General features: G+C 33.7%; 2 protein-coding genes across 2 annotated transcripts; one reads left to right on the top strand and one right to left on the bottom strand.

Annotated features, from left to right (window-relative positions):
* The first annotated feature begins 1,686 nt into the window (after window positions 1–1,686).
* LOC129952655 (transcription factor Ouib-like) lies at window positions 1,687–10,510 on the top strand. The gene is made up of 4 exons (XM_056065403.1): window positions 1,687–2,097; window positions 2,162–2,475; window positions 2,547–2,792; window positions 5,916–10,510. Exons 1-4 carry the CDS (start codon window positions 1,810–1,812, stop codon window positions 6,061–6,063), a joined length of 996 nt encoding a protein of 331 aa, XP_055921378.1. The 5' UTR covers window positions 1,687–1,809; the 3' UTR covers window positions 6,064–10,510.
* Window positions 10,511–13,703: 3,193 nt separating this feature from the next.
* Window positions 13,704–15,695, bottom strand: LOC129952641 (cell division cycle 7-related protein kinase). Its single transcript, XM_056065382.1, has one exon. It carries the CDS (start codon window positions 15,595–15,597, stop codon window positions 13,993–13,995), a length of 1,605 nt encoding a protein of 534 aa, XP_055921357.1. The 5' UTR covers window positions 15,598–15,695; the 3' UTR covers window positions 13,704–13,992.
* Between the last annotated feature and the right edge of the window lie 841 nt (window positions 15,696–16,536).

A 16,536-nucleotide genomic window follows, 5' to 3' on the forward strand; every position in this document is an offset into this window, starting at 1 on the left:
GTAGTAGTCAATGTTGATACCATTTTGCAATCAGATCTTGACTCTTGAAAATCAAGCACACAAAATCTCTTGCACATAATTTGTATTGCAAGAGAGATTTTTCTGAAAGTGATTCATACACAAACAATACATTCAGGAATGAATTTGAAGTTATTTTAAATTCCAAATACGAATGACTTTTAAAAATATACTATTGTATAGATCACTTTAAGGAAAATCAACGATTTGCTTATGTATTTCATTTATTAAACCAAGGATATTGAATTTAACGAAAGTAACAATAAAAATTATTTGGAAAACAAAGCATATATTTGTGGTAACTGTAAACAAGTGATAGAAGTTTGTAAAAAGTAAAAAAGAGTTACTAACTTGTGTTTTTTTTATCCAACTTTCGAGTTTTGACACATATATAACTAGCTCTCCACTTCTGAGTCAAGAACTGGATATGCTATCTGATATTCTTAAACATCGGAAATGTTTTTAAATGACCAAAACCGGATAAGTAACATTATCTGCCAAAAACAAAAATAAAAACAGCTGGAAAAATAATCTAATAGGCTTTTCACCCCAAAGACAAATCCGAGTTGTTGACAAAAAGTTTAAAACCTGAAAATAGTTCACACTGCATGCTTACAAGCTTTCTTTTGACATCGATTTGTAAGTACAATTTTATTTCTTCAAACATTATTTGTGAAAGTAAACCCTTTGGGATCAACAAAAATTTATTTCATTATATAAAAAAAGTGTAACAAAATATATATTTTCAAAATATTTTCGTTAAATACTTTTGCGTCTTCCACAATTATTCCAACAGAGAAACGTTATTTTAATATTTTGAAAGGTTTGTTTTAGTTCAACTTTGAATTGTTTTAATACTTATAGCCTTTCCACACTAAACCAAAAACCCGGTTGTCGGCGAAAAATTTTCGATAACTTATAAAATGTTCACACCGAGTATTTACAAGTTTTCGTTTGACATTTCCAATATTTTGATACTAATTGTCAAATTTTGTATAAATAGTATATTTTTAATTTAAAAATGTATTGGTTTTCGAATAATTTGTGAAATAAAATGAATTCTCGTCAAATTGGGTTGATTTCTACAAAGAAAATGGAACAAAGTATGAAGTTCTTGCTCAACTTCATATCATTACTTCAAGGATCTACCATGACCAGAAAACTTCATACGAAATTCATACGAAACCTTCCTCAAAAGTAATTCGAGCTCTTTAACTAGTTTAATTTTTGAACGCCATCTATTGTTCTTTTAGTTCAAGTTAACTAAGGGCATCTATTATTATAAAATTTGACAAAATAAACAAAATGTGAATATCAAGTTCAAAAGTTTTTCAATATATAACAAAATTGCTAGTAGAGTTCAGAAATGGATAAAACTAACTTGAAGTTTGCTATTAGCAGTTTATATCTACGAAGTCAATGGTGTAAGTGCTACTAATATACATTTTTGTTTTTATTATTCCAATTTTTTTACTTTGAAAATAGAATTCAAATAATCAACAAACAACATTGTATCTTGACCGTCGAACGCGGCAATTCTCTATTGAAAAAGCGAATCACACTTTTAATAGTCACGCGAACGCTCCTGAAGCTGAAATCAAATCAAACAAAACCTTGAAATTGTTTAAACGTCAAATTCTAAATGTCAATTTTCATTCGAAATCATAAATAAACTTTACATTTTTGTATTCTACTGCACAAACAAAATCAAAAATATTTTTGTATTCAATGTTGTGCATTACAATAAAATAAAAAAGGATTAATTTAATTTCATAGAAAAACGCTTAAAAAATGCATTCAATAAATTCATGTCGAATATGTCTCAAAGCAGATGAAGGTTCCGAAATGGAGCTACCCTTCGAGTTGATACTGGAAGAAAGTATTTTGTTGAATAAAATTGAAATCTGTGGAGGCATAAAGCTGGAACTAAGAGAGGATCTTCCGAAGAAAGTATGCAGCAAATGCGTAACATCACTTAACATTTCCTATGAGTTTCGAGACCTTTGCCAAACTACCGATTTGAAACTCAAAGAAATGCTAGACTCGAAAGATTTAAAGCTCCCTTCAGAAGATGTTAATGTAAATGTTTTATAATTAAATAGAAATAATATTATGTTTCAAATGAAAAATATTTGTATTTCAGCTCGATATAAAAGATGAACCACACTTTGAATACGTTTCAGATTTAGGAAAATTTGAAAGTCTTTTACTATCAGAACGTTCCAATCAATCCGATAGTGATGTATCATTAAGCACAAAAGTTAAACAGGAAAAAAAGAAAAAAGTCCGTAAGGAACCTAAAGTGAAAAAAGAGAAAAACTTCCCTTCGCGAAAAGTTGGACGACCTCGAACGAAAGACAGTCAAATCTGTGAACTTTGTGGTAACGTCTATCCAACTGTCTACCAATTGACGATGCATAGAAGAAGACACGACTCAGAAAAACCTTTCAGTTGCGAGTAATTTTGTAGCATATAATTTGTTTTTAATTTGATTAAATGAAAAAGAAAATTTTTTCTATACTTTCAAGAATTTGTCAAAAAAAGTTTGCAAACCAACAAGAGACTAATCGGCATATGAGAGTACACACTGGAGACCGACCATTTAAGTGCAAATACTGCGATAGGACCTTTGGTGATCGAAGCACCAATATCAAACATGAACGTATACATACCAATGAGCGACCATTCAAATGCGATACTTGTGGTAAATCATTTACCTACTCCAATGTGCTAAAGAATCACTTGTTGACGCATACAGGCGAAAAACGTTTTGAGTAAGTTCTTTTTTTTCTTTTCCTTTGAATAATTGCATAAGGCTGGTAATTAAGAATGGGACATTCTTTTAAAAAGCGAGAAACTTTCAAACTGCCACTTTTCAGATTTTACTAAAACTTTCTTTGCTTGTTCTATATTCCTCTTTTAAGTTTATTTGAAGTAAGGATTACAAATCAGGTGATTTAAATTGGTTATAATTAGACAAACTTTTGGTTTACACTATTCTTTCAACGAATATGTTTAAGAAATTAAAAGACTGCGTAACCTTGCCTAGAGCTCTATGCAGTTCGCCCCTGTAGTTGCTGTCATATTGGGCTTGGAAGTCGATGAAAAGATGGTGGGTTTCGATTTGATATTCTTCTGTTTTTTCCCTTATCTGCCGTAATGTGAATATGTGATCGACTGTGGACTTTTTTGGTCTAATACCACACTTATAATGACTTACCAGATTATTGGATGGGTTCAAGACATTCACATATTATGGCAGAAAAGATTTTTGGTGCAGTTTAGGGGTCACCTTCTTTCAATATCAGGCAAATAATAGTTAGGTGAGGTTAGGTTAAAGTGGCTGTCCATGATGGCATCGGACACACTTAAGCCAGTTTAATGGCCCATTGTGATGCGAAGGTGAAGAACCATTTCCTCCTCTTCCTGTCCATACAGCTTCTGCAAAAGTCATTTGAGAATGCATTTTTTCATTTGACCATATTGTACCGATAAGTTGGTGCATGGTCCTAACAAAATTACTTCCAACCACTTTAAAAAGCTCGGCATATAAGTCATTTGCTCAAGCGGTTTTTTTTTAGACTAGCTTAAATATGCTAATTTTTACCTCGTCTACACGGGGAAGATGGATTTGTTGGTTTTCGTTGTCTATATTAAATGGATCAGGACATTCGGTTCGTCCGGCTTTATTCAATCTGCAAATTTGGTCCTTCCATATCCACAGCATTGACTAGGTTAAAGTGGCTGTTGGTTGGGAAGTCCAATACACTTAGACCAAAGTATGGTCCGTTGTGATACCACATGGATCAGTTCATCAGCTTTACTCGTAAATAATGTTAGATTTTTTTAGATCGCTGGTATCGTTAAAGTAGTAGTCTCCAAGGTGGATTCTACGTCTTTGTGATAAGGCAATTCCTACAAAAATCATTTGCAGGGGCTCCAAGTCGAATAGCATGCCTTCCTTTAAGGCAGTGCCCAGTCAGGGCACCTATAACGTAGCTAATGTGCAATCTACTTGGAGAGATTAATTGTTTTGAGCGCCTGGCACTAAGATTAGGCCAAATTTGTCGCTAAACAGTTGTTATTCCAACTGAAGTTTGTTTTTTCTATGGTACCTTACTTTAGCATGAGTTTACATGCAGCTAAGGGAATACCTATGCCACCATTGTGAGCCAGCAGAGGTAAAGTTGTTCCGCTTTTTGCAAGTTCGTCAGCTCTGAAATTTCCTAGAATGTCTCTATGGCCCGGCACCCAGAAAAGGTGAATGTTGAACTGTGTAGCCATCTCCGTGAGAGATGATCGACAATTTAGGGCTGTTAGTGAGTTAGTGGAGACAGAGTCTAGGGACTTTAACGCAGCTTTGCTATCCGAGAATATGCGTATATCATTAGTTGATATAACTTTTTCTCTAAGCTATGATAGGACTTCTTTTATAGCCAGGATTTCAGCTTGGAACACGCTACAATGATCGGGTAGACGAAAGGAGAGACTTAAGTTTAGTCTATCTGAGTATACGCCTCCACCAACCCCATCCTCCGTTTTTGATCCGTCTGTATAAAAGTTTATAGGATCATTGTTCAAAAATGATGTATTCTCCTAAGAAGACCTGGGAGGCATAGTTATTTTGAAGCTATAGTTATTAAACTGAGGATGGGGTATGGTGTAGTCAATATTACTGTTTATAGTTCTGAACGAGTTCAAAATAGTGGTGTGGCCAATTCCATTATTAATCCACAGAGAGGAGGCTTGAAGCCGTATGGCTGTATTAGTAGCCGTTTGCTTACTGAAAATGTCCAGCGGTTTTAGATGGAACAGAACATCAAGTGTGGCGGAGGGGGTAGAGCGAAGTGCCCCTCCCATTCACAGGCAGGCTGTTCGTTGGACTTTGCTGAGTTTATCGTGATTTTTCGCCAGCATTGACTACGGTTGTGCTATTATATTTCCACTTTCGTTATTGCACCCTTCGTTTAAAGATTTATTCCCTTTTGAAATTCATTTAACGTGCTCTCAGAATCTTCGAATTTCATTTCTTCTTCTGAACCTCTCAAAATAGTTGACCGCACGCTACTCATGCTGTGTATTTTTCTTTCTGAGAAGTCAGTGTATTTCTCTCCTCTGCTCTCCTATGCAGCCCCGGTTGGTGTGTCTGTTGTTTGGCCGACGTTCCTTATCAATCCAGAGTTTTCTTTTTGGCGGATGTTTGAATCCCAGCACGTCAAAAGCAGCTTCTCTGATTGCATATTGGCAACGGTGCAACGTGTTCTTGATACATTGTGTTGGTGGCAGAGAACTTCGAGAACGATTACAAGTGACTCGGTGAGAGAAAAATTTGGTAATCTTTTACGATTGTATCAGCTTGAAGTTATATCTTCTCCCTATTCTGCCCGAAGTGTTATCTTGAATACAACAAAGTAGTGGTTTGAGTCGAAAGTTTAAATAACCAGGATGCTGGTAGTGTGCCCAGCGTTGATCGCAATATTTTCAAATACATTTTTTTTTACAAAGCTAAGTTATTCCAATACAGCATCTTTAAACCTATTCTCTAGTAGGAGCTTCCTTTCATTCACACTATCCAGAACAACCGGAATCGTTTCTAGCATTTACATTAAATAATGTATAATCTAAATGATATCCAAAGATTTATCAATTCAAAAATTCTTGTACATATAATAGAACTTCTTAAACCACATACGTTTCTATTGCAAGTCACTTAGACTACAGTAGCAAGTATGTAATTGCACATAGTGTTGTGTACTTCATTCTTTTTGAAACTCAACATATTAATAATATATTGTTATTAAGTAGGCAAACATAATACATAATTCGGAAAATACTTTTAAATTAGATTTAAACTTAAAAACAAATTAAATTATTTATATTTTTCCACTTTTTCACAGATGTGATGTATGCGACAAAAAATTTTCCCGGATATGCGAGTTGAAACAACATTTAGCTACAATAACCCACAAACAGAGAGAAGCAAAACTGAATTATCCCATCAAAAAAGATGAAAGTTTTCACATTGATTTAAATATTTCAAATTAGTTGATAAATTTAGGTTTTCTTTTCAAGTTAAAATTGAATAAATACAAATAGAAGGTGGCAGAAGAACAACAACAAATGGTGTAGAACTTATAAGGTAGTAATTGTCATTATTACAGAATGTTTTTTAAAGATAACATATTACTTACTTTAGTTATATATTTAATTAAATTTCCAACCATATGATTCAATCAATTACTCTATTTTAAATCAGTATTGAGAGTATGCATTGAAGATTGTCCAATTTAGGAACGCAGTAATCGGACCAGTTTAATAAGTGTGACCATATCAATTGTCTTATTAAGTTAAATTTACCAAAATTATAAACAAACAAAATTGCCTTACAATCCTACAAAATCTCTGTCAATTTTAAATGTCTTTCCATATTTCTTATGGGATACGTTAGCTTATTCATATAGTATAATATATGTTTAAGTTTTTTGCATCTAGGGGTATTATTTTGAGAATCTATTAGTTAAAATAGAAAAGCAGTCAAGTAAAATACAAATCTTTAGTTTAATTTAACTTTTTTATATTGAAGTTTTCCCAACCAACGAAATTTGAAAAACCCAATACTTGTTCATAGCTCCTTATTAACTCGAATTTGACACTGAAATGAGAGTCAAAGTTTTCTAGAAACTTTATTCTAATATCAATCAATACAAGTATTGTATTCGAAATTAAATTATTTTCTTTTTAATAGGTTCTCACAATAAGACGACCTCATCAGATAAGCAATATTGTTTAGATTATGTACAAAAGCTCTAAATTTAAATTAAGCACGCTTTTGGACAGATATTTATAAAAAGTCCTAGATAACATTTAAATTTCCCGATTTAAAATAATGAATTTTTAATACTTTCAAACCTAAAGTAGAGAATTTTAATAACTTAGTTAATTTAATTCAAACCTTTGATGAAACCAAACTACAATATTAGAAAATAAATGAGTATCACTTTCGTTTCCCTTCACAATAAAACATGAAGGTAGTAAGGACTGATCTTCTATATTCATGATAAACTTGACCAAGAAAACATAACATGGTATTTTGAGGAAGGTTATGCTTCCGTATGCTTAGAACATTATACCAGTCAGATGGGATTTTTAGCAAGAAAACTATCATAAATCCTTCAAAATTGGTTACCTGTCCATCTCGTCTCCGCCCGTCTTCCATTTTAACCCGATTGAGAATTTATGAGCGGATCTAAAAAATTCTAACCACAATAGTTTTCAACAATAAACACCAACCACGCCATTCCCTATTATCCGCGGCATGGTGGTTAGTGCGTTGGACTGTAGTGCCAGAAGTCCTGGGTTCCCTGTCTGTTCCATCTAAAGTTTTTTTTACGGGTCCTGCCTCTTGTGAGAAACTGACAAATCCTCCAAGAGTAATTCTTGTCATGAAAAGTGCTTTCTCAAATTAGCCGTTCGGATTTGGCTTAAAATAGTAGGTCCCCTCTATCCCTGATAACAGTAATCGCACACAGGAATGGTTGTGAGAGTTGTGAGTCACTAGGCCCTAGTTCTCAACAGACTGTTGCACCATCTATTTTATTTTATATTATCCAAAACTAGAATTTGGTAGAAAAGAAAACATTTTGAAGAAACACGCTCAATTGCAAATACAATTCCAATTCTTTGGCATTACTTATAAATAACTCAAAATTTCATTTAATTTGTCTCTTTTTTTTAATACTAACAACTTGACTCTAGAATAACTGACAAATATCGTATTAATTTAGTCTAATAAGCTTCATATTTTGTTCTTATGTTGACGTCTTTAGTTCGTTGAGTCTGTCTGACTTAAGTCATTTTTGCCTAACACCAAAGAATTGTAATTGCTTTTCGGTCGTATAGTTTCTAAAATGTTTAAAAATAAGTTGGCTTTTTGTTTTCCCTGTTATTTTAATGTGTGAGCTTTATCTTCGCCTTAAATATTTAAGATTTGAATACGAAGAAATACGTTCATTCTGTTTTTAAGTTAGTTAGGCTCATTTCCTGCGAAAACATAAATACTAATGTAACAATGGGAAAATATGAAAGCGGAATCTCTTATGTGTAACTAAAATATTTTAGTTTTTGAATTTAAAACATACATACACTCCGCTTCAACTGAATACATAAACATTTTCGAAAGTGCCTTTTGCATTTACAAATATTGAGGTTTTTTGTAACATCTATCGATGCTAACTACTCCCTTAAGATGTTAACAAAACAAAATATGCTAATTAAACTGCGATTCTTGTTTTCGCCCACTTTTAAAGTATTTTATACGTAAAGTAATTTTTTTTTAGCCAACTGAATAGGTACAACGACAATTTAATCCTTATTTATGAGCGTTTTCATGTAGCCAAGGGATTCTGATTGGCTAAATCTAACTAAAAAAGTATTTGAAATTTTCCCTCCGACGTAGTGTAAAAAATTCAGCTACAAAGTAAGTGGAGAATGATTTTGACGTTGCACAATCAGCTGCTCGGTAAGGACACACGAGTTCAAAATGAAATAAATTGTTCAATAATTAAATACAAATATAAAGCATTCAAATTGTGTCTTAAATTTGATTTTATTGAATTTAAAAACACATCATCAGTATACCCTCGAGCCCAACTTCGGTCGTACCGCCAAGTACAGAGATTCGTTCTTTAGCCGTACTACCCGAATGTGGAATGCCTTACCACACTCTGTCTTTCCTAGTCCTTGCAATATTCAGGAATTCAAAATTAATGTGCACCGACATCTCCTTTTAAACCCTCTCTTCTCTTCTTAGTGCTCACACTGTGCCTTTGCATAATAAGGGTAGTAATATCCCCTTGAGTGTGTGTATTATAAAAAAAAAAAAAAAACAAAAGATAAGTTAAAGTTATCAAATCAAAAATGTTTCTTATTTTATATATTTGCTTTTGCCAATAATATGACAGTTCAGATTGACTAGTAGTGAATGCGACCAATTTTATTGTTTTAAGTGAATTTCAATTTTTGATTTAAAATTTAAAGACCAATAGATCTTTATGCCTTAGCAGTGTTTCAAAAGCTAAAATCGAATTGGCTCGACACCAAGAACTAACCAGACGTGTAGCAGCTGATAAGATTGGGAGAGGGCTTAATGGATTTTATTCTTACCTATAAAATACAGATAAATCTTAAAGGGAGGTGAAAAGAACTGCAAAAATAGTTGATTTTAAGGTGTGGATCTTATACTTGTTATTCTGGGACAAAAATTAAACAAAAAATTGGCGTGAACGCAAGTTTCTCAATAGTTTTAAGACTTATTAAAGTTAGATCCATTTTAAACGAATTAAACTTAAGAAAAAAAAACGCTAATTCGAAAACAACGGAAAGTTCTGCTTTTAGAATTTTTTAAAAAATAATATGAAAAAAAAAGATTGGTATCACGTGTTTTTTTTAGGTCGATAAAACATTAATTTCCGTGCTCCTTATGGGTCAACCTTTTATTTTATACGATTTGTTAAAAGCTTCATCACAACTGTGAAAGAGGTGTTGTTAGAATGAAAGCTGTCAGTAATTATGGTACAGTTAAGGTTGAGGTGTTAACATTAAAAATCTGGGATAGAACTTTTCCTAAATAATCTAACATATTTTGACCCATAAGCTTAGTCTATCAACATGATAATCCGCCAATTCACTTGGTGCGCTTAATAAAAGATTCCAGAGAGGAGCAAAATTTGCACTTCTCTTAATGACTACCGTACTCATCTGGTATAAACATTACTAAATATACTTGGGGATGGTTAGAATTAACAGTCTATGAGGGTGATCGTCAGTTTAAACACAAAGAATCTTTAATTTCTGCAATCAAGTTAGCGTGAAGTAAAAGTTCTTTAAACTACATTAAAAGACTGTAGGATTCATACCGCAACTTATGAACGAAATGATTAAAAGTAATGGTGGAAGTACCAATTAGAAGACTTAACAGAAACTTCTTTTACCCTAGAAAGATAACCTATGTCGAATCGACGTATAAATCATGTGTATCACTTATGGTCTATCAAATATGGTTATCTTTCTAGGGTTTATTGCAATTCAATAACAAAATGATCAAATTATTTCCTAAATGTTTGTGCTCATTCATATGAAGCGGAGTGTACATTTGTATGAATGTATGTCTCGATAAATACCTGTTTTATAATTTAGGGAAATTATTTCCAAAACGGTAGATACATTATAGTGGTTAATTAACAGAGCATGACCTTTTTATTGTGGTGCAAGACATAATTAAATTTCCGAAAAAAATATTGTTTTGAATTCTGTTGTTCACAAATTTTTGAATAAAACCTATCGTCTCTTTGTATTTATTCAATAGCAATATTTAGCATAAATTCTGATGTCAGAAGCGGATTCTTATTTTTAATTTTTATATACATACCTATTTTAGAAGTAGTTTTAAGTTCTGAGTATTTTTTGTGTAAAATAAACTGATATTTTAAAAAGATTTTTCGGCATTTTTTTCCATTGATACAGTTTTTATTCATCATTCTTCTAGAAACCAATTCAGTATTTAAAAAGGCTTTTTATTTTTATATTTTGAAATTGTGCACAGGGTTAAACTGATGAGCATTCCTAGAAGAACGGGTATTACGGTTGAATTGTTTGAGAGGGGGAATGCAACTGGCTATTTTACTAGAGCCTTGGGCAGGTTCAGGCAACATAAGGGACTTCATTTGCAGTTAACTTTATTGGGCAGGTTAAGACAAAGAGATTTGAAAGTAAGGCAAGTTTCTAGCATCTGATTGGCCAGTTGCTAAAAAACTTCCTTCCAATTAAAGCAACTTTATTGGAAACATGACTGGAAAGTAAGTCAAGAGAAATTTCCCTATCAAGTCAAGTCATATTATTTTTAGATTGACAATCGATCATGTTTTTTAATTAACTGAAAGTTGAACGTAAATTTTCACCAAGGCGGCTAGTTACTTTTTCAAGTGTCATGAATTTCAAATTCAGAACCTTACTTCACAAACCTATACTTTAAGTTCATAGTACAAAAATTACCAACAAAATTATTGTCTACAAAGCACTACTCAGGCAAGCTACAAGTTCATCGCAATTTGTATTTTGTATTGTAGAGAAATATTAGTTATTTCTTTTCCAAGTTGACAAGGAACCTTTTTACAAAAAGCATTAAATGAAGTTGTGCAGAAAATAAATGAATCATATAGTAATACAATTCAACTTTCAGTTCAATGGAAATGATCAACTGTCATGAGCAACTGTCATTTTGATAGAAGTACACTTGACTTAATAGTTAGGTAGATTTTCCTTGATTAACTTTCCTTTCAACTTTTCATTAAAGTTGCCTTAATTGGAAGTTCATTTTTTGGCAGCTGGCCAATCAGGTACTAGAAAATTGACTAACTTTCAAGTTCATTGGTCGCATTCACAAAGCTAGTGGCTACGTAGTCAAGGGATTCTGATTGGTTAAATCTAACTACAAAAGTAGTTGAAATTTCCCCTCCGACGTAGTGTACAAAATACGGCTACAAAGTTAGTTAAGGATGATTTTGATGTTTCACAATCAACTGCTCTGTAAAAACACACGAATTCAAAATAAAATAAATCGTTCAGTATTTAAATACAAATATAAATCATTCAAATTGTGTCTTAAATTTGATTTCATTGAATTTAAAACACAAAAGATAAGTTAAAGATATCAAATCAAAATGTTTTCTTATTTTATATATTTGCATTTGTCAAAAGTATGACAGCTCCAAATTGACTAGCTTTGTAGTGTAGTTTTGCATTCACAAAGCTAGTTGAATTTTGACTACGTAGCCACTAGCTTTGTGAATGCGCCCATTATGTCCTCTGAACCTGCCCATTGTTTATTGAAATTGCTTTAAAATAATGACAGGAATGAAATCGTACGACGGTGATCAAGAGATACAAAAGTTTCAGTTAAACAACGGTCACCTTTCATTTTTAGGGTTCTCTTTTGAATTTTGTACAAGGCATTCAAGTGGGTTATTGGAGCACCTACACAGATATGGGAATTGTACACCTACCTAGATATGGGAATTGTACTCTAGTCCAATTATAGTCAGATCAGAAAGAGGTTAATAACTGCAAGCACCACCCATGGATAGTGGCATTGGGGGAGGGTTACACCTTTGTGACAATAGACACCATTGAGTTTTACAAGCATTTAATTCTACACGGCTTTTGATTCCCCATTGGATAATGCTGTCAAGATCAGTATTTTATGAGCTTATCACACGCTGCTGCTGCTGTTGGCAGTCCAAATCCGAAGAGCAAGGATGAGAATCTAAAAACGAATATAAAAAGCAGAGGGTTTTGTCATCAGCGAAACAATGTATTGGGTTAGAAGTGTCAGCTAAAAGATTATTTATGAATATAAGGAAGAGAGTTGGAGACAAAACGGAGCCCTGGGGCACACCAGCGTTTATATTGTGGAAATCAGATTTGAACACGTCTAATACTACTTGAATTGAACGGTTCGAATGATAATATCTAACCCAACAAAGATCAGATTCATCAATCAATACTTACTCTATTAAATGCCTTTTTAATATCAAGTGCAATAATCTTACTTTCTCCAAAACGATGTAAAGATTAGTTATATTGTTCGGTAAGGTAAACCATGTGATCACCAGTGGACCTATTGCTACGAAAGTAAAGCTACCGGTTATTAAGAAGCTTTCGTTCTTCAAGATATTTCTTAAGCTAAAAATTAATCAGGGTTGGAAAGAAGGGGCGTAAGTGCAATTGGACTATAGTAAGAGGATGAGGAGGACACGTCTCGCATTCACTCGGAAAGAGACCTTTAGAATAGGATATATTAAAAAGCTTACGCAGTGGTTTAACCAGTGTTGGAGAACACCTCTTCAGAACAATAGCGGGGATACTATCCTTGAAAGCGGATTTGTGAATGTTAAAATCTTTAAGTATTCTAGGAACTGTACGGGTACGATTAAAGATTCATCCCATAAAACCGTTTACGCTCTCAACAACAGAATGACTCATGACACTCTCTGGCAGAGTCAAATAACAAGAAAATGAGGTGGAAGCAAATTGGCTTTATCAATCGAGCTTACAAAAGGAGTGTCATTTAAAAGAAGCGTAGAAACCGACGAAAACGTAGTGTTGCGTAAATTCTTTACAAATGACCAGTCATTTCTTTTATTTTTGGGACATTATAGTATTGGATTGCCGTAATTTCTGGTAATGCAAACATTTAATGCTTCGAATATGTCCGTTAGAGGTATTCCTAGCTTGCTTAAACTTATTCCGGTTTTCCCCAGTCTATTTGGCTTTGTATGTCCGAAAACTCACGTTTTTGATCCTAATAACCTCTTTACAGCTCATATCTTTCTTTGGGTTTAAAAGATTTTACCCTATTCGGGATAAAATTTCTCTTTCCACAAAAAATTATGTTTGTAACCATATCTGCGCTGGAATCCAAGAATTTAGCTGAAATTTACCTATAAAAACAGTGATTCAATGGGCAGTTTTCACAAAAAATGATCTATACTGCGGGTTTCACAATCCTTACCTTGAACATTTTTATATCAATTGCTATTAAAAGTAAAAAAAATAGCAATGTATAGAACTCCCTAGAGGCTTAGAGTTAAAAGCTCGAGAACACAACAAATTATTAAAACACCATAATGTTGATTTGGTTTACTGATGTCTAGCAACATTTTTATTCTCTTAAATTTATCTTTTATACTAAACTTATATGTATTTATTATACAAAGTGTATCTAAAAAAACCTAAGTGTCTAAAGATGATTAAGGTACGGATTATAAGGCCCCATGGCCCTATAAGCATGCTTGATGCACCCAGAATTTGTTGGCCCGCTCTTAAATTGAAAAAAAAACTATTATATATGAGCATGCTTTAGAACTTTTATCCTAAAATAAAGCCGGTCCAATTCTCGAAATGAACCCTTCAGAAAGTCTAATTCAACTTTGGGTTAGCATCGACTTCTTCAAAGAAAGGATGCTGCAATGCTTCCTCCGCTGAAATACGTTTGTAAGGATTAAGTTCTAACAATTTGTATAACAAATCGTAGGCGCTTGTCGGAAAAATATCATTACATAGAGGTTCCTTAGAATCATAAGGTGAGTCTTTGCATAAGCAATTGTAATATAACTGCTCACAATTCTTACAGACCTCAGGCGTGCTGGCATCTACGGTCATGTATTTTGTTTCCAATTCGGAGGCCCAGCTTAGCTTTTTGTGATTACGTAATCGAACACAAAGTTTTCGCAAGTCCAGAGGTTTAGTCCAATGGCTCAGAGTTACAAGACGTCCCAGAGCAAAGGCCGTCTTGCGAATTGCTTTGTCGCCGAAAATAGTCACCATCTCAGCAAGCGCAACGTAGTCATCGGGTGCCTTGAAAAAGGGATAAACGGAGGAGAGTATCGAGAGTAAAATTACACCTACTGCCCAAATATCAACTGCAGTAGATTGATCTGGGTACTTCATCAATACTTCCGGTGAGCGGTAGCCAGGAGTTCCAGCACGAGAAGCATGAACTTCCTTTTTTATCAAACAGATATTGCAGATTTGGGGTTTTCCATAGCAATAACACTTGGCATTCAGTTTGCGATTTGTACTGTATTGTGGTGTGCGGCTGGTATCAGCTAATGACGGTGGTGTTACAACGTTTTCCGCTCTATGCGGTCCGGTATTGTTTTTATGCCTCTGTTGTAAACGGTCCGTTAAGCTTACCCCCAGAAGAACGGACTTAACTTGCCTACTGAGGGGTGATTGCAGATGTCCATCGTTATTCGAATTCTTTGTTGGCGTTGTCAGGATGTTAAGTTGTCTTAGGGGCATTTTGAATGGTGTAGTTGGGGTTGGGGATTCAGTCTGCTCGGAACATCGAAGACGTTTTGCACTGCTTGCCTCGCCTGGCGAAGTTGAAATTTTGTCGTCATTTAACGTAGCATCACGTCTTTTTGTTTTAACTGGGACACTAGTTTTAACTGGTATTGGTGCGATTTCTTGAGCTAATCCGAAATCGACTAATAGAAATTGGCGGGAATGGCGGTTATATAAAAAATTACTGGGCTTAACGTCCCTGTGGATGACATTAAATTTATGTACACGACGTAAAGCTATGAGGAGATTCTTTATGAAGCACTGAATCTCTTCTAAGGGCATTTTGTCATAGAAATCGTGAAATCTATCATGCGATAAGTATGGCATAACAAATGCTACCGATTCATTGTGCCGGATAGTACAGTAGATTCCGACAACATTCTCTTTTCCGCCAATCTCAGTCATGCACTTTAACTCTTTGATAATTCGGTCTGGGTGGCTTGTGGGCACATGATGTTTAATGGCGTACTTTCTTCGATGTTTATGTACTTGGTTCTGATCCTTTTTTAATGTTGCAAGAAGCACTGTACTGAATGTGCCATTTCCAATTCGACCAAGAACATTGAAGATGTTGTCAATTTCTGGGATTTTCGCCTTGAGATCAGAAACCGCTTCTTGACTTTTGTTTCCAGCTAAAGGAGTAACCGATGAGGATCTAGGGCCACCCTTTTCCATAGCTTTATTTAATTCAATATTTACAAAATAAAAATTATTTGAATATCGATTTTTGAAGAGCGTGTTCACAACTACAAACCCATTCCCACTTTTTTTTATTTTTGACAGTTCTCTTTAGATAAACGTCAAGAAATAAAATAGGCCAGTTCATTTTGATGAAGAACACAAGTCACCTTCCACATGAGAAAACTGATAAATCAACGACTTTTAAGCCTTGTATAAACCGAAACCATTTTCAACGACATTAATTTTTATTTAAATTAATTTTTTACTTATAGTACGTTTCCACCAAAAAATAATCCGAGATGAGGTGTTTCCACCAAAGAAAAGGAGATTAATTTGACGTTGTCGTAATAACCAATCGTAATTAGTTTTATTTTATTATTGTATTTATTATTTTTGTATACTTACATTTACATTTTATTTCGTTTTTGATTTCTTTCGTTTTCGTTTTTGAGTTGTTTATTGTTTATTGTTTTCAATTTGAATCATATGGTGAGGCAATAAACAAAATTGGCGTTTAAATGGGTCGGTTCAACAATTATTCTCCGAAACAAAAGTTTGTTTGATTTGACAAACTAATGTTTCCATGTAGATTTCAATGAGTTTTATTTGAAATCTTCATTTGAGGAGATTAAAATTTCTATTGTAAATCTGTGAGATTTCAAGGAAATTTGTGATAAATCTAGCTAAATCTCGGTTTAGTGCCCGGTGTAAACGTAGTATTAGATAACAAGAAAATATCTCTTTTGTTTTTGGATGACCCTAGTTTTTGGGCAATAGTGGCACCGAGTAGGTGGAAGTTTGAATGAAGTTGCCTCACACAGTGATTTTTTACTATATTCGTTACCTGCTTTTAAATGCACAAATGATTTTTAAGTAAGTCCGGTATTGCACAGAGCATGTATTTAATGTGCATTAATAGGCTATTTTATTTGG

The sequence above is a fragment of the Eupeodes corollae genome, chromosome 1 (genome assembly GCF_945859685.1).
Source record: "Eupeodes corollae chromosome 1, idEupCoro1.1, whole genome shotgun sequence".
In the NCBI taxonomy this organism is placed as follows: Eukaryota; Metazoa; Arthropoda; class Insecta; order Diptera; family Syrphidae; genus Eupeodes; species Eupeodes corollae.

Coding starts and splice junctions, on each gene's coding strand:
- LOC129952641 (XM_056065382.1), bottom strand. CDS start 15,597: ATGGAAAAGGGTGGCCCTAGATCCTCATCGGTTACTCCTTTAGCTGGA.
- LOC129952655 (XM_056065403.1), top strand. CDS start 1,810: ATGCATTCAATAAATTCATGTCGAATATGTCTCAAAGCAGATGAAGGT. Junction 2,098..2,161: donor TCCCTTCAGAAGATGTTAAT/GTAAATGTTTTA, acceptor TTTGTATTTCAG/CTCGATATAAAAGATGAACC. Junction 2,793..5,915: donor ACAGGCGAAAAACGTTTTGA/GTAAGTTCTTTT, acceptor ACTTTTTCACAG/ATGTGATGTATGCGACAAAA.